The 21,531-nt window shown below is 37.5% G+C and overlaps 4 protein-coding genes across 5 annotated transcripts; 2 read left to right on the top strand and 2 right to left on the bottom strand.

Annotated features, from left to right (window-relative positions):
* Window positions 1-1,385: 1,385 nt before the first annotated feature.
* LOC132163597 (uncharacterized) lies at window positions 1,386-5,091 on the bottom strand. The gene is made up of 7 exons (XM_059573945.1): window positions 4,639-5,091; window positions 4,459-4,535; window positions 4,200-4,334; window positions 3,030-3,084; window positions 2,797-2,884; window positions 1,996-2,094; window positions 1,386-1,894 (listed from the first exon to the last, which is right to left on the bottom strand). Exons 1-7 carry the CDS (start codon window positions 5,001-5,003, stop codon window positions 1,760-1,762), a joined length of 954 nt encoding a protein of 317 aa, XP_059429928.1. The 5' UTR covers window positions 5,004-5,091; the 3' UTR covers window positions 1,386-1,759.
* An 865-nt stretch (window positions 5,092-5,956) lies between these two features.
* On the top strand, window positions 5,957-12,589 carry LOC132164049 (glucosidase 2 subunit beta). Its single transcript, XM_059574458.1, has 16 exons — window positions 5,957-6,176; window positions 6,264-6,383; window positions 6,855-6,950; window positions 7,155-7,394; window positions 7,912-8,144; window positions 8,658-8,750; window positions 8,879-8,932; window positions 9,387-9,711; window positions 9,807-9,911; window positions 10,002-10,103; window positions 10,217-10,274; window positions 10,398-10,466; window positions 11,027-11,114; window positions 11,839-11,900; window positions 11,984-12,035; window positions 12,146-12,589. Exons 1-16 carry the CDS (start codon window positions 6,050-6,052, stop codon window positions 12,206-12,208), a joined length of 1,887 nt encoding a protein of 628 aa, XP_059430441.1. The 5' UTR covers window positions 5,957-6,049; the 3' UTR covers window positions 12,209-12,589.
* A 1,065-nt stretch (window positions 12,590-13,654) lies between these two features.
* LOC132163771 (pyruvate kinase, cytosolic isozyme) lies at window positions 13,655-17,614 on the top strand. The gene is made up of 3 exons (XM_059574143.1): window positions 13,655-14,208; window positions 15,732-16,193; window positions 16,531-17,614. The coding sequence occupies exons 1-3, from the start codon at window positions 13,990-13,992 to the stop codon at window positions 17,344-17,346; spliced, it is 1,497 nt and encodes a 498-aa protein (XP_059430126.1). The 5' UTR covers window positions 13,655-13,989; the 3' UTR covers window positions 17,347-17,614.
* Window positions 17,615-18,121: 507 nt separating this feature from the next.
* On the bottom strand, window positions 18,122-20,697 carry LOC132164427 (E3 ubiquitin-protein ligase SIRP1-like). 2 transcript variants are annotated; one of them, XM_059574939.1, is made up of 2 exons: window positions 20,447-20,697; window positions 18,122-19,595 (listed from the first exon to the last, which is right to left on the bottom strand). In XM_059574939.1, exon 2 carries the CDS (start codon window positions 19,535-19,537, stop codon window positions 18,323-18,325), a length of 1,215 nt encoding a protein of 404 aa, XP_059430922.1. In that variant the 5' UTR covers window positions 19,538-19,595; window positions 20,447-20,697; the 3' UTR covers window positions 18,122-18,322. The 2 variants fall into 2 exon arrangements, with proteins under 2 accessions (XP_059430922.1, XP_059430923.1); XM_059574940.1 differs by lacking the exon at window positions 20,447-20,697 and adding an exon at window positions 20,071-20,204.
* Between the last annotated feature and the right edge of the window lie 834 nt (window positions 20,698-21,531).

The raw sequence follows: 21,531 nt of genomic DNA, 5'->3' as shown, positions 1-21,531 counted from the left end.
AGATAAACTGTATCTGCCTTGTCACCGATATCCTATAAAAGAGAAAGGATAGTCGGAGCTAAAGGCAGAGTTACGCGTAAGGAATATATACACGCAACGAAATTCTACTTCAATATTGCCTAACGATAGATTCCATGATCACCCACCATATTATCTGATCACAGAATTGCAATATTAGGCGAAAAACCAAAAAGAAAGAATAAAAAAAAAAACAGGGAAATAGGTAAAAGAGCAAGAGAGAAAAGCGACAACCATAAATGAAGCTTTTGAAACGGAAGACTTTGGGGGATTTCGAAGCGGAGAGGAAGCGAAGAAGGACGCCCGCCGCACTAGTAAGGAATGAAGAGGGGGTTGTGCTCCATTTTATAGAAGAAGAATGGGATGGCAATGAAAAGAGTAAACCCTAGAGGCGGGGGCGGCGTTGTAGTGATGGACTGAAGCCTGAAGGAGTATTTCTTTGGGCTGCAGGCCCACATTCCGATCTAACAATCTTGAAACTGCTTTTACTTTTCTGTCTTCCTTGCGCATGGCCTATAGACTTTGCCCATATCATCCAACTTTGTTCTTTTTCTTTTCCTTTTGTTTTTTCAGCCAAAACTACCCTAATTTTGGCGGAAGTATATATATATAAATTAATGAGAGCTATCAATCAAAATAATGGGTTGTCATTTGCAACAAATGCTTGGAATACCTCTGGTTTGTTTTGTAGTGTTTTTATTTACGAAAAGATTTCTAAAAAATTACTTTAACAGAAGCAACCCCAAAAAAACAAGACAATTTTTCTCAAAATTAGATGAGAAAAAGTTCTTTTAAACTAATCAGTAAACTAACATGTGCCTGTAAAGCATGTAATTCTTATATACATTTTTAAAAATACATGTAAAAATCACATGCTCTATTAAAAAATGCATGTATCGCTCATCTCAACTTTTGTTGCTATAGAATTACAAATTATTAAGAGGCTTTACAATGTAATAGCTCCATGTATATTCAAATTAGAGTCTCAATTGCATTATAGCAGAAAGGAAAACCCAAGTTTCATCCTGGATCGGCAAATCTCCTCTACCATTGAGTATGTTTTCTCTGTCATTTATACCTCCTACTCCTGAAAGAGTAAGAAAGTTCATAGAAGTACACACTTTTATACCTTTATATGACTTATTGGGTCGGGACTAAAATGTTTTTCGGCTGCATCCCACTTGTCCTGGCCCTGCTCACTTCTTCCCTATTCGTAGTGACAAGGACTCGTGTTCTAGTTTGGTTGGTGTTCGGGTTGTACTTTAAAAAAAGAAATCCCAATGCTAAAATTTTTTGGCAAATCACGTAAGAGCCTGTTTGAAAATTTGTTTCAAGTATCAAACACACTTCTATCATCTAAAAAACTATTTCAAAGGAAAAAGTGGTCGTATTCTTCCAACAAAACACTTTTTTCCCCCCCAAAAAGGCTGAAAATTGCGTTTAAGGAGAAGCTCAAATTTGATGTTACACTATCGTAAGATTTAAGTTATAACATCACCATTCTCAGCTATTAATACAACCTTGCTTACCAGACCTGCCCTTCCATTTTTTAACTTCTAATGTAGAATGCAGTGATACACCTGAAGAGAGACAAAAATTTCTTTTCCCTTGGGGTTTCCCAGCATCAACAAACTAAACCATCACCTCCTGAATGAGGTTCTTCGGTCATCCACTACTGCCAGTAGGAGCTTCCACAATGTGAAGGAACAGAGCAGTAATCGAAACAACTACTATTCATACATCAACTGATCACTTTCTGTTCTTCTATGGCCCGAGTCAAACCAGTTTCTTCAAGGTCTTTCACAAAGGTCCTTAGACACCCATTGATGATACGCGGTGCTGCTCCATCACAGAACCTTTTAGCAAGATCGACAGCCTTCACAAATAGCCATATGTAATTAGAACAATAGAAATTGATACAAGTACACCAAAGCAAAGATAAGCAAACTCAAAAAGCAATGGAAGTGAATATATTACTTCGTTAATGACAATCTGGTGCCTTGTCCCTAGGACTGCTATTTCAGACATTGCCAAATGAAGAATACACAGCTCCAAAATTCTGCCTGCAGGCTCACTCTGCAATATATGTATAAGTAAGCTGAAAACATTTTCTGACAGTAGTAAATTTTGTAAGACGAAAACATAGACAACTATGTGACCTATTTTTTCCTCAGCCAATAACAAAAAAAGTAATTCTGTACTCTAGTTTGAGATGTTAAAACTTACAAGACTTGTATGGGGAAGTAAGATAACATTGTGTAAATGACCAACGTTTCCAAAAGAAAAAAAAATAATAATAATGAAAATGGAAGAGAACAAAAAAGTTTTCTTGGGCTCAGCTAGATTTGATGCTTTTTTTTTTTTTCTCAGGTAAGTAAGATTTTACATGAAATAAGGAAATGGACAAATTTATAAGTACCCCATTACTTCTTTGAGTTATGCCTACCTAAGAATGAGTAGAAACTAGCTGAGTATTTGAGCTGATATTTACATCTTTACTCTGTCCAAGTCATACAGTTCCACCAAGTGTCAAATAAGGACATATGTACATGTTAATGATGGAAAGTGGTCAACGAGAAAGGCAAAGAAATCTAGTATGGTAAGGTCAGGACACAATAGTACTGGAAAATCAAAGCACAAATTACAGCTGATGCTTTGCAAATAAGTGTAGGTATGCATTCTACCTAACGAAAAACAATGGCTACAGTACTGTTAACAAAGAGAATCGTGTTAGCAGAAAATTGAAAACCAGTAATTCAACACTTCAACTGTTTCAACCTTCCAATTTGGAGGGGCAACTTTTTCAATGACGAGCACATGACTGTCCCATCTTTCCACGATAGCAGCTAAAAGTTTCCTTGTAAATCTGCAATTAAGTATGAAGACAGAGTTAGCTCTCTTTCTCTTTCTCTCTTGCTTGTACATATGCATGCACAAATGAAAAAAGCAAAAGAAAAGAAAAAGACATGCTCCACTTGCTTCAGGCAACAAAAGTACTTCAGAGGGTTTACCGCAAAATCAATTTGCTGTATACCAGCTTTGGAGGAGCTGCGAGGACTTCTGCTTCTGAGGTACAAACAAAATATAAGTCATGCCGCTAAAAAGAGGGACCCCGAAAATTGAGGTAGAATAAGCATTATTACTATATAGAGCTATGAATAATTGCATATGCAAAGCCATTGCTCACTCAACTTGCACAAAGCTACTGAAGTAGCTTTGCCTTCTTAGTATCAGAACAGCTCATTCTATTATGGAAGTAGCGTAACATCAAGGGCTGTTATAACATTACGATACCTGAGAATTGATAGGTTTTTTGGGCACGACATGTTAAATTATAGAAATATTCACTACATGGTTCTTTGATGATAACAAAGGAACACACATTCACATTACCTAATCTCCACGCCTCCCACATTGACCGAATAACACCACTATACAATTATGCATGACTATCTATGTAACTCAACAAGTGTGTATAAAGTTACCTGATCGATTGTTTCAACTTGAATAGATGGACTTTTGGTAGTTTTGAAACCATCATGCAAGTCCTGAGGAACTATTATTGCAATCAAGAATGATGTTGCAACATATCCTTAGGAAAGGAGGATCTATCTCTTTAAGGGAAGGGAATTGATTTCTTTATAGTAGAAGTTGCCAATGATAGAGGTAATATTTCATACTCTATTGGGGGGATAAACTTTATATGTTTAAACTCTATGCTAATGGAACAAGTTAGTAAAGTAGCTAAGCTCTTCCAGGGGGAGATTATAATACAAGGAGTACTTGCACCAAAGAACAATTGGGGAAGAGGGAGGGGATTTCTAAAGACACAAAAAATTGCCTAGATTGTCTCCTAATTACAAGAAAGCGCTCTCAATAATTCTATTCGATCTACCTTGGAGTTGAAACAACTGATTGATTGAGTCAATGCTGATTCCGGCACAACCATCAATTAATTTAATACAGAGATCTAGACAATTCTAAAATCCACTATGAAAGAGACTACATGGTTCTTGAAGTTTTTAAGCTGGATAGCATGACATAAAGACATACAAATATTATTAATTCACTGAATTAGCACTCAAACCTAATCTTCATTCTAGCCAAAGTTTAAGCATTAGTGAAGGCCATGTAAAATTAAGTAATAATAAAAAATTAAAAAAAAACTTTTACAGGATTACCTATTGCAGATTCCTTTTCATTGTCACGCAGAAGCTGGTCTGCTTCTTCAATTGTGTCCACCGTGACAGGAGGCCCTCCAAAGCTCATGTGGTTGTATGATAACAGCGAAGCTTTATCGAATTCATACCCGGGTTCTGAGAGAAGGCATAAAGCAACAAAGATAGTCAGATATCCATTTCTTTTCCTCAACATAAAAGATTCAAACTCCAAAAATGAACAATTTTTTCATATGGGAAAGCTTAGTAAATAGTTGGTTACCTCGGCGCGCATTCAGTCGCTTCTCAAACAGCCGAATTGGGTCCGACCCTTCTAAACACGCCGCATAAACTATTGACCTGACATTATATTCAACCCCACAAAATAAAATGAGATTATTTTCCCGAGAATCAAACATGGGCGAGCATCGAATAAAGAAGAAGAAAAGAAAAAGACAATTACAGAGCGAACTCTCTGGCGGCTCTCGGGCTGCAAAACCTGCCACTCTTGTCAATCTTGGGCAACATATCTCTGGAAGACGAAGACGTTGTTGAGGTTGAGAAAGAGTCCTTAGATTTCTCCAGAGCCTCCTGTTGGACTGCAAAAGCTGAAGTGCGGAGAGAGCTGGTTCTGCTTCCGGGGCACCAAACAGAAAGTGGGGTGCTCTTGGGCCACCCATTGCATTTGGGAAGGGAAGTGAGCACACGGTATTTTGCTACAAATGAAGAAGAGAGAGGGAAAGAAGTGAACTCAAATTGGGGTTTTAAGGTTGAAGGAGGAGACGAAGAACAGCAAGTATAGCCGAGAAGGAGCGAGCTTCCTTCCATTATTGCTTCTTCTCCTTCTTCTTCTCTTGTGTCCGAGCGAGCTGTGAAGGAAAGCGTTTAGGATAAACTATCCATTTCTATTCGTCGGTGTACGTTTGTCGAGTTTTTAAGAGGGCTTTAGTTTAGTTTTAGCCTTTATGGGATATTTTACTCTCGACGCCGTCGTTTCGACTTGATTGACCTGAGCAGAAAATTGGAAACTAAACCAACCAGTTGAGAAAGTTGACTGTTAATTTCCAATGTGATGTCGTGTGTGTAGACTGTGTAGTGATGAATTTTGAGCGTGTTATTGTTTAATAACACAAAATTTAATCGGAATCTGCATGGTAATTTTCTTTAATGAATTGAAATGGAGAGATTCTATTCTTAACAAGACACTAATTGTAATTTGATTTATTAATTAAATGAATTATATCTTTTAATTTTCATTTATAATTTTGATGAGAAATGTTATCTGTTCTTTTAATGTTTTTTTTAGTGTCCTCACAACTATGATGTGACTTTTAAAATCATCAATAGATTAAAAGCCAATAATGATAATTTCAAATTCAATGGTGATTTTAAAAGACACATCACAGTTACGAGGATAACAAGAGAAAACTTGAAGAACACTTAGCGTTTCCTAATTTTAACTTACATTCATGTCCAATTTGCAAATGGATGTTTCCAAAAGGTAGCTCAATCGGTTGGGACTATGCCTAATGAAGCGGATGTCATTAATTCGAATTCTCATTTCCCTCTTATGTGGACATGTAAAAAAAAAAATTTGCAAATGAGTTAAAGTATAAGTATAAAATTATAAACGGATCATAACTATAGGTTATTAATTCTCTAATTTCGTATTAAATTTGTATCAAAAATTGCTAAGAACGAGGGGAAGAGAATGGATGGTAAATGTAATTAATGGAGCGAATTATTTAACCCATTGGGTTAAGTTGTACCCTAAGCGCAAAACTTTTCCAGTGCCTGCTTAACCAGTTCTTCGCCAAGTCCTATTGCTCTCTCGCTATCGCTGGAACTGATTTGGGTGCACTGGGCAGAAGAAGATGAAGCTAAATATGGCTCTGGGTTTCATTTCACTTATGCTGTGCGTGTTTTTTCTGGGATCTCCGGTTGCGGTTAGATCAGTATCGGCATCTCTCAAAGACCCTTTTATCGGAATTGCTCCGGAAGGTCGGTCCATTGTTTCTTTCCAAAATCTTTCTGTTCCTGCTTCTTCTTCTTTTTTCATTTTTAATTTAGTTTTGTTCATTACTACAGATGAGAAGTATTACAAGACGTCCTCGGATTTAATAAAATGTAAGGATGGATCCAAGAAATTCAGCAAAGCCCAGCTCAACGATGACTTCTGCGATTGCCCTGATGGCACTGACGAGCCTGGTTCCTCTCTCTCTCTCTCTTCATTCCTTCCCTCTATTTTCTCTTTCTTTCTTTCTTGCTTGCTTTCTTTACTCTCTCTCTCTCTCTCTCCTTGATTGATTTATTTTTTTACCAAATTGGTATGATTGAGCCATTTTGACCAAATGGGTATTTTGTTTTTATCATAACATTGTCTTTCTGTAACATTTTGGAATGTGGTTCATTTGAGTGGTGTCTTTTGATCATAAATCATAGAAAAAACTGTTGGCATGACATTACCATATCACTGTCTGTGGTTTGCTTGTTTACTTGTGCTGCACTGAGGGTCCATCTTCATTAATCATAGATGGAATTAGAGGTCCGTCATATTTCTTTTATCATTGCACTTTGAAACAGGAATTGCTGTAATTTATTTTGTTATGAAAGATATCTTCTTCTTCTTCTCCATCTTTTTCCTGTATTTCTGCTCACATTTTCTTTTGTGGGTTACAGGTACATCGGCATGCCCTGCTGGAAAATTCTATTGTCGCAATGCAGGACATGCCCCTCTTTTCTTATATTCTTCTAGAGTGAATGATGGTATATGTGGTAAGTGTTTTTTGCTTCATGGCTCAGACACTTTGCTTTTTTTGTGTTTACCTGATGAGCTGGCCTTGCTCTTTGATTACTATCCAGAACATTGTGCATTTTTCATTACTCAAATTGCCAACCCAACTATTATTTTTCCCCATTTTACACTCACCTGTTTACTCAACTTTCTTTGTAATATGAGTAATTTTCAACTATCTGTAGATTGTTGTGATGGGAGTGATGAGTATGATGGTAAGGTGAAGTGCCCAAATACGTGCTGGGAGGCTGGCAAAGTGGCTAGAGATAAGCTGAAGAAAAAGATTGCTACATATCAAGAGGGGGTCACTTTACGAAAGCAGGAAGTTGAACGAGCAAAGCTCGGTTTAGCCAAAGATGAGGCAGAACTGTCAAAGTTAAAAGACGAGGAGAAAATACTGAAAGGGCTTGTTCAACAGCTTAAAGGTATGGTTCTAAGTTTCTAACTATGTGATTCACCCTAGGTTGTAGCCAACTTTTCAGAGTTGAATAAGTTCATATTTGGTATAGAAAATTAATTATATGGTCATATATGTTAGTTGGTGGGCCCAGAATTTTGTGGGAGTCCTATCTGTTAATATCCAATTAGAAAATAGTAACTTGTTTCAAAAATAAGGGACTTGTGCTCCTAAAATTGCTTATTTAAACAAACCACCCCATGTCTGCGATCAAGAAATTCTTATTGGAAGATGTTCTATTTAGGGCATAACCTTCATAAAGTTTCCATATGGAGTTATGCTACATTTGAGAATAAGGGGATGATGGTAACCATTCTAATTTGGAATGAAGAGGGCTCAAGGAGACATGATGAGCCATGTGCTGTTGATCTTGCAGTAAAGATAAAAATTATACTGTTCTATCACTTGGGTATACTCTAGGTGGTTGTTTGGTAATGTGGAGTTTACCATCAAGTAATTGTTATTTTGCTTCACCTTCAATGCAGAGCGTAAAGAAGAAATTGAAAAGGCAGAGGAGAAAGAACGTTTACAGAAAGAAAAAGAAGAGAAGGAAAGGAAGGAGGCTGAGGAGAAGGCTAATAAGGAAGAAAACAAAGCTGAGCAGGAAGCTAATCCGGATAACACTGCAGCTGTGGAGAATACTGACAGTGAAGAAAAACCCACTGATAGTATGCATGACGACGAGATTGGACTTTTGGAGGATTCTTCTTCATATCAGGTTGTCATGTAAACTATAACATTAATTTTATGCTCAACTTCAACAAACATTTAGATTTAACATTTGTACTTAATCATATATTTTTCTGTTCTGTATAAATCTTAGGGTCACAATTGCTTGAAAATGCTATTTGGCAAATCACTTTATCAACTCAACCATATTCCCCTCGCCTTTTAATTACTTAAGCTGAAAGATGAATGGGAAATACATGATACACTTTGAAACTTCTTGCACTTGGGGTGATTAATTGATAAAAATTAATTAACGTGTTTAATGACATTTTATCCATTTAGGTTGGACTAATCTAGGGTTGGGATGTGACATCTGTCAAATTTGTCACACAAATGTTGTATGTACCTTTTGGTGTCTGTACCTGGATAAAACCACAAACATCTCTGTATAATAGAGTGTGTACATTGATGTGAATTTACCCATGATTGGCCTGTGATCATATTCATTATTCAATTGCAAATAATTTGTTTCTACTAGTTTCTCATTCACAGCCTTTATTAGGATGTGGCTAAGGACAATGATGAGCCAGCAGCCGAAGTTGAGAACAGTGATACTCCAGGAAGTGAAGGATCCCTGGTTAATGAAGTAGAACAGGTAAATCAACATTCCATGCAGTTGCATTTCTCTTCCCAAAATATAAGTGTAGAGAGGAGTAATCTTCCATATCTTCCCAAGTAGATATAGAGTGAACTTCCATATCTTATCCATTTATCTCAATCTAGCCTGCAGCAGAAGCAAAGGAAGAGTCTGCAGTTTCACCTGATTCTGGAAGCAAGGTGTCTCCTCATGAAGCCACTATCTTGATATTTTTCGCTCCAATTCTATTTGATTGGAAATATAATTTTACTCTTTGATGTCCTCTGTTAATTGCTTTAGTTGTTTGTCTGTTAATTTATTTATGTATTTATTTATAAGTAGCTGTTTGTTTGTTTATAACCTAACTGTTCTATAAACTATTATGTTGCTTCTCAGAGTGAAAATATTTATATTTATATTGAAAACTTATATATACGACAAACATACGATAATATGGTTATTAGTACTTTGAAGATGAAATTTTGAAAGAGGAGGCTCCACATGAAACTTTAGCCAGCAATAAAAAGTATTTTCTGATTCTCAATTTTCTTGGAATCTGAAATTGTCGCATCCCTAAAATTTTGCATTTTCAACTTCCTTGTTCCTGGAGTTCTTTAAGCATAAGCTTATTGGTTTTCACCTTTGCCACCTTAGGGAAATGATGTATCTGAAAATACTGAGGGGTTATCAAAGGAAGAGTTGGGTCGCCTTGTTGCGTCTCGCTGGACAGGAGAGAATACTGCAAAGCAAACAGAAGAAGTTGATGCTACAAAAGACAATGATCATGAAGAGATGCCTGGGGGCACACATGGTGAAGAATCTGATGGCTACGCTTCTGAAACCGATAATGACAACGGAAGATATGATGATGATAATGATGATGTAGAAGATGAGGTAGATGAAGATTTTAGGGAGGAGGATCATGATGAATCTAGTTCTTCGTACAATTTTGACTCAGAAATTGAATCAGACTTGTCAGGTTTGCAACAGTTCGTTCTATGTGAATAAGTTGTTATCCTTCAATGCAAGCTGTTTTGATATATAACCTACGTTTAATAATCTAACTTATTTTAGATATAACAACCCCAAGTAACCCATCTTGGTTGGAGAAGATACAAAAGACTGTACAAAACGTTCTACGTGCTGTTAATTTATTCCAGACTCCAGTGAACCAGTCAGGTACAAACTAAAGTTTTAAGTTATATAGTACTCAGCAATGGAAATGAATGCAAGGAAATGACTTTCTCTGTATCATTTTGACTTCTTTAGAGGCTGCTCATGTACGCAAAGAATATGACGAGTCCAGTGCCAAGTTGTCTAAAATTGAGTCAAGAATATCAAGTTTGTCACAAAAGCTGAAACATGATTTTGGTTAGTACATAATGGACTGTATCTATATTTATGCTGTACCATTTATCTTCATTGTAAGGAAGTTTGTTGGTCACTTGGCTTCCATAAGCTGAACTCAAGTTTTAATATCACAGGGCCTGAGAAGGAGTTCTATTCATTCTATGGACGTTGCTTTGAGGGCAAGGAGAACAAGTTAGAAATTTTGTCTTACCCTAGACTGTTAATGTCTTCATATGATGTTTTGGGTTTTCAAGGAAATTGCAATAGTAATCATTTTCGTTTTTCTTCCCTTTGGGCAATCAAATTTTGGTTCAGGTATGTTTACAAAGTCTGCCCATATAAACAAGCTTCCCAGGAGGAGGGGCATACTACAACTCGTTTGGGGTTGGTATCTATTACATATCATTACGTACTTTGCATTTCTAGCTTTCTGGGTTCTTTTTATGCATGTATTATTTGAGGTATGATTTTCGGAGATCTTTGTCAGAGATGTTGCACTTGAGTATCTTGGTTGTCCAGTCAATCAATTTGTTCTAGATTGATGTCCTGGCATCAAGAAGAATGGTACATTGAATAATGAAAATGACATAATTGTACCATCTCTTAGATGATTACATCTCCTGGTATAGACTACAAGTAATTGGTACCATCCTAATGCATATCTATCACCTTAGCTTGTCAGTTTGCATGCAATAGACTTGTAGCCAATTCTTGCGGGTTCATCACATCTTCTGATATTCCTTCTGGCGTTTGCTCTGGAAATATTCAAGTATATAGGTTTCTCATTTTTGTGTATGATGTAGACATGGTCTCTACATGCATGCACGCACAATGTGGTTCACCTTACTTTGACATTTTTCTCTCTTTCAGAGGTTTACATATTTCTTCATTTTCAATGAACTCGTGTCTTATTTTATTTTCTCCATTTTTCTTTTTGTAAATAGGCGCTGGAACAAATTTGAGGATGCATACAGAGTCATGATATTTTCAAATGGTGACAAATGCTGGAATGGGCCTGATAGAAGTCTGAAGGTACTTATGTCCATGTTAATAAGCAGGGTCATGCTTCTGTTTTCTTTAACAAGGATGATTCCTTATGTCCCCTGATTCTTGTTTCAGATGATTGAGGTCTTTTTTTTTTTTAGCAGAAATTGTTTAATTGGTATCATTTTAAAGTCGTACTAGGATATGCACTTAAAGTGGGTTTTTATAAGACTTATCTTTTTTCTGCCCCATGGGGATAAAGATCTATTAAAAAAATGAGGGGGTATTTAGTGTAAAGTGCTCCTTTTTCAAGGCACTTACTGCCATGCTAACAAGTAGGGTCGTGCTTCTTGTCTTTAACAAGGATGATTACTTATGTCTCCTTATTCTTGTTTCAGATGATTGAGGTTGTTTAGCTGCAATGGTTTAGTTGGTCACATTATGAAGTTGTACAAGATTTTTAATATGCACATAAGTGGATTCGTTGTAAGACTATTTGTTATGGCCCACTGTGATAAGGATCTATTAAAAAAAAATGAGGAGTACTTATGTCTACTTATATTTGGTGGAAAGTGCTCATTTTTTGAAAGGGTGAGGTGATTAGTTGCTGTAAATGGAAGCAGCCATATTTTATAAGGAAAATGCTGTTACTGTAGACCAGAATGTGAAAATTAAACGTTCCTATTAATCTGAGAATTGAAAACATAAAAATAAAAAGGTAGATTGGATGACCCTTTTGAAACCCTCTACATTTGTCTGTGATGTTTTACAGGTCAAGTTAAGATGTGGGCTGCAAAATGAGGTTGCTGACGTAGATGAACCAAGTCGATGCGAGTAAGAATTGCTCTCTCTCTCTCTCTCTCTCTCTCTCTCTCTCTATATATATATATATATAAGTATTAATTTTCTTGTGGCAGATACGTGGCATTGTTATCTACCCCAGCTCTTTGCCTTGAAGAAAAGCTGAAGGTACCTTTGTTTTTTTAAAGAAAAAAAAAAATTGTCCTAAATAATTGCGGTTTTAGTTGCTCTTCTGCACTGAATCCTAATTGATGTGGATGTGTAATGAAATGTGATAGGAACTACAACATAAACTAGAGTTGATGAATAAAGAACAGCCACAGAACCATGATGAACTTTGAACAGTCTTGATGGATTTGCCTGCGAATACTATAGAGTAAGCTGACTGGTGAAAGTGATCCTTTGCTTATGGAGACTAATCTTTTCATTCTTGAAGATACAGAGAGGTATAATGCGGCTTTTGGCAGGTAGTTTGAAGAGTTTCAAGCAACACCTGAAGGTGGCCTCCCGTAAATTTTTCTTTTTTGGATGTGACGGTTGTTCTTTCGGGGGGATGGATTGAGGCTTGGGAGCCCTCATTGCTTGTTTGGGTTAGCTTAAACTGAAACTGATATTGATATACATTCTTGTACTCAGAACAGCGGTTCTTTTTCCTACATCTGCGACTGTCAAAATTTGCTTGTCTTATTATATATTATATTTTGGAAAGCCCTTTCATTTGACCTGTGTTTTTTTCAGTGGTACTGAGAATAAACAAGGTGCATTGTGGAGGATCAATCAGAGCTGGTAAATTGATGTCAACATTTGCCCATGACTGCCAACTGTGTTTTAATGTTGAAATTGACAGCTAAACACGTAGAACAGGTGATGGGTATACCTAAAAGAACCGAGACAACCTACTTTTCGGATAATAATTTTGGCGCCCAGATTGCTAGGGCAGCAAATGTGAGAGATCAAATATAGGGCTTACATGTTCAAGCAAGTTTTAGGGTACCCGTCTACTTGCCGCTCTATAGAAATTCTCTCACATTTGTTGGGCTTTAGATAAGACTTTTATGCGTTTAAGGCGTGCTTTGAATATCCTTAAAAGCCACTTTAGACTTTTAATGCTTAGAGCAGGAAAATGAACAAAAAGAAAGAGTAGTTTGTCCGCAATATAATTCTGATAAGTTGGGCAGAATAAGAGGAGAGTCAGAAACAAGAGGCGACATTAGATTTATATTTGTGGAAGACCTGTTTTTTTCTCCTTTAGCCCCCTTTTTCTTTTATCCACCTCAAAACATCACTTTTAGTTTTAGACATGGAGGAACACAAGTCAGAATTAAATTAAATTTAGAAGAAATATTTTGGGAGCTCTTTTATATACTCTAATGAAAAAAAAAAGAGACGATGTGTTACATAATCTTATATTTATATCTCAACACCATTTTAACCTACCAAGCCGTTGTAAATTGGGGCTGGGGCTCCCTTTCGAAGAAGTTAAAGATGGGCATGGATATTTATTGAATGAATAGCGTGGTGGAGCAGCCACTATAGTTGACCTGCATAGCCATTAGCCCCCGCTACTATTAAACGCTCAAAACCATAGACGCCCATAGTTGGTTGTCACCCTCACAAAACTTTTGCTCTTTCAACATATTCGCACGTAATATACCTTTTTTTTTTTTTTAATTGTTTGTTACAGGACGGACGCCTTGTGCCTCAAGCCAAGAAAATGCCCTCTTCTCTTTCTATATATATATATATATATATATATATATATTATACTTGTTACTGTTAGAGCAGTGCCATCGACCATCATCACGCATCTTTCATTTATTCTTCACTTTTCGTCCTCTTTTCACAGGTTCCTTTCAAGTTTCATCCAGTCTTTTTTTTTTTTGAACTAATATTTTGGTTCCCCTTCTGTCTCTGTTTCTGTTGTGGTACACGTGTATCGTATATAGAAGTATATAGAAGCCTCTTTGACGAGAGATAGAGAGAGAGAGAGAGAGAGTCTTGGGTCTTCATCGTCTTAGCCTTTGTTGACGATTCTTGGGGTGACTTCCATTGCCATTTTCCCTTGTTTCTCTCTTGTGGGTAACAATAATCATCGTCGTCTAAGGCTCTTGAGACTCAAAGAATGGAGACGATTCAAAAACCAAAGACGAAGATCGTCTGCACTTTGGGACCGGCATCGAGGTCGGTGCCCATGCTGGAGAAACTGCTGACGGCCGGCATGAATGTCGCTCGCTTCAACTTCTCTCACGGATCTCACGAATATCACCAGGAAACCCTCGACAACCTCAGGACCGCCATGGAAAGCACCGGTATTCTCTGTGCTGTCATGCTTGACACCAAGGTACTATATTTTAATATTGCCTCGCTGTATTTGTATCGATCGGATTTAATACGTTTTGGGACTTTTTGGCATCTGGGCATTCGTTGTGTTCTCATTGGATTTGTTTGTTTTTCATCTGATGTCTGATTTCTGGGAGGCCGTGTTGTTAGTTATCTTTCTGTGTTTATTTGTTGGTTCGCTTGCTTATTGGCCTTTCAGTTTCATTGTTTGTGGTCCTCTGCGTTTTGGTTCTTTCTTACATCTGGGGGCTTTCGGGTGACTTTTCTGTAATTTCCATTCTGTGATGGGGTTTGGTTTTGTTCTTTCTATTACTATTCTTTTCTTTTAATTAAATGAATTGGTCTCTTCTGTACAGAATTTCCCATGACGTTCCTCAATTGTCAGTTTCCACATGTTCTTTAACTACTTATTAACATCAAGGAATCTGCAACTTTTTAGTATATAGGCACAGTTTGTTGAATGAAATTTGGATAGCTACGATAGTATGAGGTTTTGCGCCAGGTGTTCATCTTGAACGCTGCCATTCATTTCTTGAGGCTAGTACCCTTCACACTTTCACTAGCTATGCCATTCATTTCTTGAGCTAGTACCCTTCACACTTTCACTAGCTATGTTTTCTTCTTGTATACAATTAGAGAAATGAGATGTAAATGATCCTTTTTTTTTTTTTTTTTTTTTTTTTTCTGTTTATAAGTTATGACTTGCAGTATGAATCTCAAATAGCTATGTTTGTAAGCTATCGATTGTTCAAACCTGACCCCAACATAATCATGTCATTGTATAAAAGAATGAACTGAACTCCAATTTATGCAGAGCTGGAAAAACCCTTCATTGGGGAGGCCGTTTGTGTTTGTTTTCTGTATTAAGCATCCCATTTCCTGTTTTGGTTTGATATTTTCTAATTATGTTGGTTGTTATTTTTAGAAAAAAGAAACCTACATTGTAACCTAAATCCATTTCGTACAGTTACCAACGCGATGGTTGTGAGAGGGTCAGTAGAGGCAGGTGAGGTGATAGTGGTGTTTTGGACTGTCTAGTTGTGATATGAACCTAGTTTGCTCATAATCAAAACCAATTATATTTTTGAGTCATCTTGGTCTTTGTCTAGATTCTTCTTTTTTGTCTGTTGATTATGTTCTGGTTTTTGGAAATTTACAGACTCCAAAAAAAAAAAAAAATCCCTTGCAGTTCTGCACTTCTTTTGGAGAAACATGCTTGAAAAGTAAAAAATGTGTTTTGTAAAGTGCATGCAATATTCTACTGAACAAACTACAGTGTAGATACGCCAACGTTGTAAACTTGACTCAGGCTTACAACCTAAACGTTGTAAACTACAGTGGCAGTAATTTTTTTTCAACCATTTTTTGGCCGGCCTTTTCATTTCTGAATTTTGTTATTATTCTGGATCATTTAAGCCAAATCATGTTACCCATCCCTAGTGGCAAGCTTTCTAAGTTTCTATATTTACTAATGAAAAACATAAGCGAAACTCCTTAATCGTTCATTTGTAATTAATGTCACAGGGTCCAGAGATCCGAACTGGATTTCTCAAGGATAGCAAACCGATCCAGCTAAAACAGGGTCAAGAAATCACCATATCTACTGATTATAGCATAAAGGGTGATGAGAAGATGATTTGCATGAGCTACAAGAAGTTGGCTGAGGATGTAAAGCCAGGAATGGTGATACTTTGTGCAGATGGCACTATCTCGTTTGCAGTTCTATCTTGTGACAAAAAATTGGGTTTGGTTCGATGCCGCTGTGAAAACTCCGCAGTTCTTGGTGAGAGAAAAAATGTTAATCTTCCAGGGGTTGTAGTGGATCTCCCAACTTTAACAGATAAAGACAAGGAGGACATCTTGCAGTGGGGAGTTCCCAACAAGATTGACATGATTGCTTTATCTTTTGTTCGAAAAGGGTCAGACCTTGTGCAGGTCCGGAAGGTGCTTGGGGAACATGCTAAGAACATACTTCTCATGTCAAAGGTATGCTGATATTTGTGGAAACTTTGAATCTATTTGAGATTTGGTTTAATCCCGGTTGGTTTTGGTGGAAGTCAGTACCAACCATTTGGTTTGTCTTAGCCTTGATTAGGAAACAAGAACAGGCAACTTTTGCTAGTTTGGCTGGTTTTATAGGGAATACATCCTGAACTGATTTGGAATTTTCTGGAAGTTGTTTTGGATATTCACTGATAACTGTGAACTTCTTAGCAATCTGAATTGCCTTATCGGTCGTTAAAATGGTCATTGTCTATACTTCAATTCGGTTTTAACTACTTGATTCTGGTACTTGTTGTTCATTTTGAAACCTGTTTTGTAGGTTGAAAATCAAGAAGGGGTAGCAAATTTTGACGACATCCTTGCAAATTCTGATGCATTTATGGTAGCACGTGGTGACCTTGGAATGGAAATCCCAATTGAAAAGATATTTCTTGCACAGAAAGTGATGATTTACAAGTGCAACATCCAAGGAAAACCAGTGGTGACTGCAACCCAGATGTTGGAGTCAATGATCAAATCTCCCCGGCCAACTAGAGCTGAAGCTACTGATGTTGCCAATGCTGTTCTTGATGGCACAGACTGTGTGATGCTGAGTGGTGAAACAGCTGCTGGAGCTTATCCAGAACTTGCAGTTCAGACAATGGCCAAAATATGTGTAGAAGCAGAAAGCACCCTTGATTATGGAGATGTCTTCAAAAGACTTATGAAGCACTCGCCAGTGCCCATGAGCCCATTAGAGAGCCTGGCATCTTCTGCTGTCAAAACAGCCAACTCTGCAAAAGCAGCACTTATATTGGTCCTAACTAGAGGAGGAAGCACTGCAAAACTGGTGGCCAAGTATAGGCCAGGCATGCCTATACTGTCTGTGGTCGTCCCAGAGATTAAAAAGACCGATTCTTTTGACTGGTCGTGCAGTGATGAAGCTCCGGCAAGGCATAGCCTAATTTTCCGTGGGTTGGTCCCGGTTCTGAGTGCTGGATCTGCTAGGGCTTCTGATGCTGAGACAACGGAAGAAGCATTGGTGTTTGCCATGCAGCTTGCCAAGACAAAGGGTCTCTGCAAAAATGGAGATTCTGTGGTAGCTTTGCACAAAGTTGATAATGCATCTGTTATCAAGATCTTGACCGTCAAGTGATGATCTTTTTCATGATTGTTTTTTTTTTTGTCTCGCTCTTTATGTCTTCTGTTTTCCCTTTTTGCCTCTTGTTGGGAGGGGTTAGTATCAAGATGAGCGAATGATGATGCTTCTAGTTTTGCTATCTTGTTTTTGTTTCTGGAGGCAGAAACCTTTACCTACTATTAATAATTAACTGTGTTTTGACGAGACAAATGCATTGGGATTATATTTCCAAATGTTTGATCATCTGACCGACTTAATAGAACTCTGTTTTTGTTATTAGCTACTCAATATTGCAACTAGATGGGCGTGCATGATTTCATAAAGGAGTGATTGTTTAATTAGGCACTCAATTTTTGATTTGTTTTAATTAAATGAATTGTGTAAGAGTTATACCTGTCTCGAGACGATCTCATCAGGAAAATGAATTGACAAATCTAGATGTGAGCAAAGCTACAGAGTCTGAATCAAACGCAATTCAGGACAGAGGTGGGTTGAACATACATATATACCAGCAACAGCTACATAATTTCAAAGCAAAATAATCGGGAGACAAAAGGATCATTTCACATGGCTTCTTTGTCTAAGGCGGGACCTCTCAGCTTCCCTTTATTTTATTAGACTGCTATTTGATAAGCATTATCGGTTAGTTCGGCATTGTTTAGTGCATAGAAAAGAGTCCGATACCCATTCTTAAATTCTATCCGTACTTGGGAGTTTGGTCCAATATCAAACAAGGAGAAAGTCCATCCACCAATTACAATCACATTGAATCTATCAAAGCACCCAAAAAAAAAGGTAAAAAGAAAAATTTATACAAATGAAGAAGAGTAGGTCAAATAGGAACGTAGAAATTCTTGTAAGAGGGCAAGAGATCTACAAAACACTGAAGGATGACAGCACAAATTGATCTTACCGATTCAGATGCTATATACATAAAAGCAAGGCATAAAATTCAGGCAACAGAGTAAAAAAAAAACTGACGAAAATATAATCAATTATCATCGGTTTGAGATGAAGCATTTCCACCTCCGGTTGAATTAGCCGACGAAGATGAGGAGTTTGAGGAAGAATTCCCTCCACCCGAAGAAGAAAAGAAACCATTAAAAGGCCATAGAAATGAAAACCTTCTCCCACTTCCACTTCTCCCATCCCCTCCATCTCCCTCTTCATTACTACCATTACCATGACCAATTTCACTCTCATTACTCTCCCTCTCCCTCTGATTACTGCTGTTCCTAGAAGCATCTGTATCACGCTTGGTCTCATCAGCAGGCAACTGAAACCTGCAAACTGGACAAGAACAATGAAGCTCCAGCCATGGCATAATACATCCACTATGAAATTTATGCTTACATGGCATCTCCTTTGCTTCGGCACCAATCTCAAAATCATCCAAACACACTGAACACTGCAAGTTCTCCTTAACTGTCACAGTAGGTAATGCTTCAACTGCCTCCTTTTGTGCAGGTGGAGGACCATATCTATTTGGATCATTCTCAGCCAAATGCTGCAGCAATAAATCTAAACCAGGTCCAATAAAATAATCACCTAAAGACCCAATGTGGCTCTGATTCTCGCTTTGACTCCCCCTGCTGGAATCATAAGAACCCTGAACAATGATAGTCTGATTGAAAGGGTTGATCAAAACCAGGCGCTCTCTTTCTCTTTCTCTTTCTCTATCTCTATCTCTATCTCTTTCCCTATCCCTCTCTCTATCCCTATCAACTTCAGAATTCTCAGATAATTCAGAGGCCATTCCAGCTCGAATGCCTTGGAGCAATTGAAGTATAGTAGCTGAGCTTCTTCTCCTTCTCCTCATTATGGACTCAAGTTCACGATCCAATTCAGTCTCCCCTCCCCCGTGGCCGTGGCCATGGCCATCCTCATGGTCATTGTCATTGTCATGTTCATCATCTTCATCTCCAAACTCGAACTCAATTTGTCTGAATCTTCGGCGCCGGCGACGGGGTTGATTGCCCATCATGCCGAGCAATATAGGGGCCCAGAGAGAGAGGGCGCGCTCGGACCCAAAATCGGTGTCAGTATCTACGTCCGCTTGGGCTTGATTGTCCCTAATGGTTGTGCTATTCATCTCTTCAACAAATCCACTTTGGCAAAATGGGCATTTGATCTCAACTTCCAGGATGGGATCGATATATTGAGAGCACATGTGACACCAATACCTTGCAGCTACTGCTTCCTCCATTCTCTTCTCTTTCTTCTTTCTTTTTTCTCCACCACCACCACTTTACGTTTGCCTTCCTCTGCCACAATCAGAAACAAAAATTCACATCATATAAACTCAATGAATAAAACACCCCCACGACAACCCCATGCCATAGTCACAACAACTCATTCGCAGCAGAAACAATAATACAGACAATTTGTAGAATTTGACAGATCTAGCTCATGAACACCTTTTTATACCACGACAGGGATTACAATAGAGAAATTAAACAACAACAACAACAACAAAAATCCCCATTTTGTTTTTCCTTTTCTTTTTCTTTGGGAGAATCAACAGGCACAGAAAGCTTAATTTCCAAAAACATTGTTCGAGATTGGAGAAGAAAGGGGTCAAAGATTTGTAAATCCATCAACCAACAGAAAAACAGATGATCATCCCCGAAGGACCCCAAGAAGAAAAAGAAGCAAAAGGGTATTAAAACCTGAACAAATTGCAAAGAAAAAAAAAAAGGGAGATAGAGAGATTTCGATTTCGAGGTTATGTGGTCTTACCAAACCCTGAACAGCTACCGCAGAGAGAAAATTGGATCTTTCTTTCTTCTTCTTTTTTCAAGAGCTTTATGGGAATTTGACGTAGGAGGAAATAAGGGGGTTCTAAATTTGATTTTTATTTTTTATTTTTATTTTTAAAACGAAGAAGAAGAAGGTTAGGTGAGAGAGATTAAAGCCAAAGTGAAATCAAGAAGAAAAAAGAAGGATCTGGAAGCATCTTATTCGATTCATATTCAAACAAAATTTACAAATAAAACTCTTCTTTTTGAACATATTTGACACGCAAACTAAAACCAAATGAATTAGCGCCCGCGATTTCCAGGAAACATAACATAACTTGATACATTCAAAGACAAAAAGGTGAAGAAATGTTTACCAAAGTTTTTGGCTGCTGCGTTGAAATCAATCTCTGGCTCCGTCTTCGCTTTCTCTTTCTTTCTTTCTTGATTTTATTTATTATTATTTGGCAAGGAAAAAAAACAAAGAAAGGAGAGAAAGGAAAAATGGGCAATCAATGAATATCACTGCAAATATTCTGATACACAACAACAAGGACAACCCAACCCCTCTCCACTCTCTCTCTCTTTCTCTCTCTCTTCCTTTATTTTCTTTTTCTTCTATTTCTGAGACGCGTATATGTATGCGGTGGCAACCTCTCATTCATTCTCTGCTTTTTTCTTAACGATCGGATTATTCACAGAGACGGCTCCAGTTCCCAGTCATCCACAGCCCTTCGTTTTCTGTATTATATATTTTCCTTTTTTCTTTTTCTTTTTTTCCCCAACAACACTATTACTACTTACTCTATATATATTTAATCATTTCTACGCCTCCATCTCAAAACATTAGTTTAATATTTAATCAAGAGAAACACTGTTCCCTCTTCCCTCTTCCCCTTTGACAGGGGTGTAAAAAATAATCGGAAAATCGGAACCGGGACTGAAAAATTGGGGACCGGTTCCGGTTCTGGTGCCAAAAAAAAAAAAAAATCGGGACCCGGGTTCCTGTCCCGGTTTTTGACACCCGGTAAAAACCGGAAAAACCGAAATCGGGTCTTATATATATATATATATTAATTCTTTAGTCTTTTACGCAGCGTTTAGGACCTTAGGCAATTAGGTTTCTCACTTTTCCGGTTTTGAAGGTTTTAAAATGATTTTTAGGGTATTTTAAAAAATTTGAATTTTTATTTCTAAGGCTCATATAGGCAAAAACATTGATTTTTTAGAATTTTTAGGTTTTTTTAGGTTTATTTTTTAATTATTTGGAACAATCACAATAAAGCCTCTTTAATTTAGACAAAAATATTAATAGCTTTTTTTTTTAAATGACTAACTTATGAAAAAAATAATGGGCTTATTTTAGGTCCAATACCTAAAATAAGCTCCAAACACTATTTTTTTTCAAAAACCGGTTACCGGACAGGGTAAAATCGGAACCGGCCGGGAACCGGGACCCCGG

This window comes from Corylus avellana, chromosome ca10 (genome assembly GCF_901000735.1).
Source record: "Corylus avellana chromosome ca10, CavTom2PMs-1.0".
In the NCBI taxonomy this organism is placed as follows: Eukaryota; Viridiplantae; Streptophyta; class Magnoliopsida; order Fagales; family Betulaceae; genus Corylus; species Corylus avellana.
Note: the sequence above shows the minus strand (reverse complement) of the source record. Positions and strands in the feature narration are given on the sequence as shown.

What these genes read in the sequence shown, in the direction of transcription:
- LOC132163771 (XM_059574143.1), top strand. Translation starts at nt 13,990, where the DNA reads ATGGAGACGATTCAAAAACCAAAGACGAAGATCGTCTGCACTTTGGGA. An exon ending in CTGTCATGCTTGACACCAAG is followed by an intron (nt 14,209 to 15,731) that starts GTACTATATTTT and finishes TTAATGTCACAG; the next exon opens with GGTCCAGAGATCCGAACTGG. An exon ending in ACATACTTCTCATGTCAAAG is followed by an intron (nt 16,194 to 16,530) that starts GTATGCTGATAT and finishes CCTGTTTTGTAG; the next exon opens with GTTGAAAATCAAGAAGGGGT.
- LOC132164427 (XM_059574939.1), bottom strand. Translation starts at nt 19,537, where the DNA reads ATGGAGGAAGCAGTAGCTGCAAGGTATTGGTGTCACATGTGCTCTCAA.
- LOC132164049 (XM_059574458.1), top strand. Translation starts at nt 6,050, where the DNA reads ATGAAGCTAAATATGGCTCTGGGTTTCATTTCACTTATGCTGTGCGTG. An exon ending in TTTGAGGGCAAGGAGAACAA is followed by an intron (nt 10,275 to 10,397) that starts GTTAGAAATTTT and finishes ATTTTGGTTCAG; the next exon opens with GTATGTTTACAAAGTCTGCC. An exon ending in CATACTACAACTCGTTTGGG is followed by an intron (nt 10,467 to 11,026) that starts GTTGGTATCTAT and finishes TTTTGTAAATAG; the next exon opens with GCGCTGGAACAAATTTGAGG.
- LOC132163597 (XM_059573945.1), bottom strand. Translation starts at nt 5,003, where the DNA reads ATGGAAGGAAGCTCGCTCCTTCTCGGCTATACTTGCTGTTCTTCGTCT. An exon ending in TGAAAAGGAATCTGCAATAG is followed by an intron (nt 3,085 to 4,199) that starts GTAATCCTGTAA and finishes TTTGTACCTCAG; the next exon opens with AAGCAGAAGTCCTCGCAGCT. An exon ending in TTGCCCCTCCAAATTGGAAG is followed by an intron (nt 2,095 to 2,796) that starts GTTGAAACAGTT and finishes CATATATTGCAG; the next exon opens with AGTGAGCCTGCAGGCAGAAT.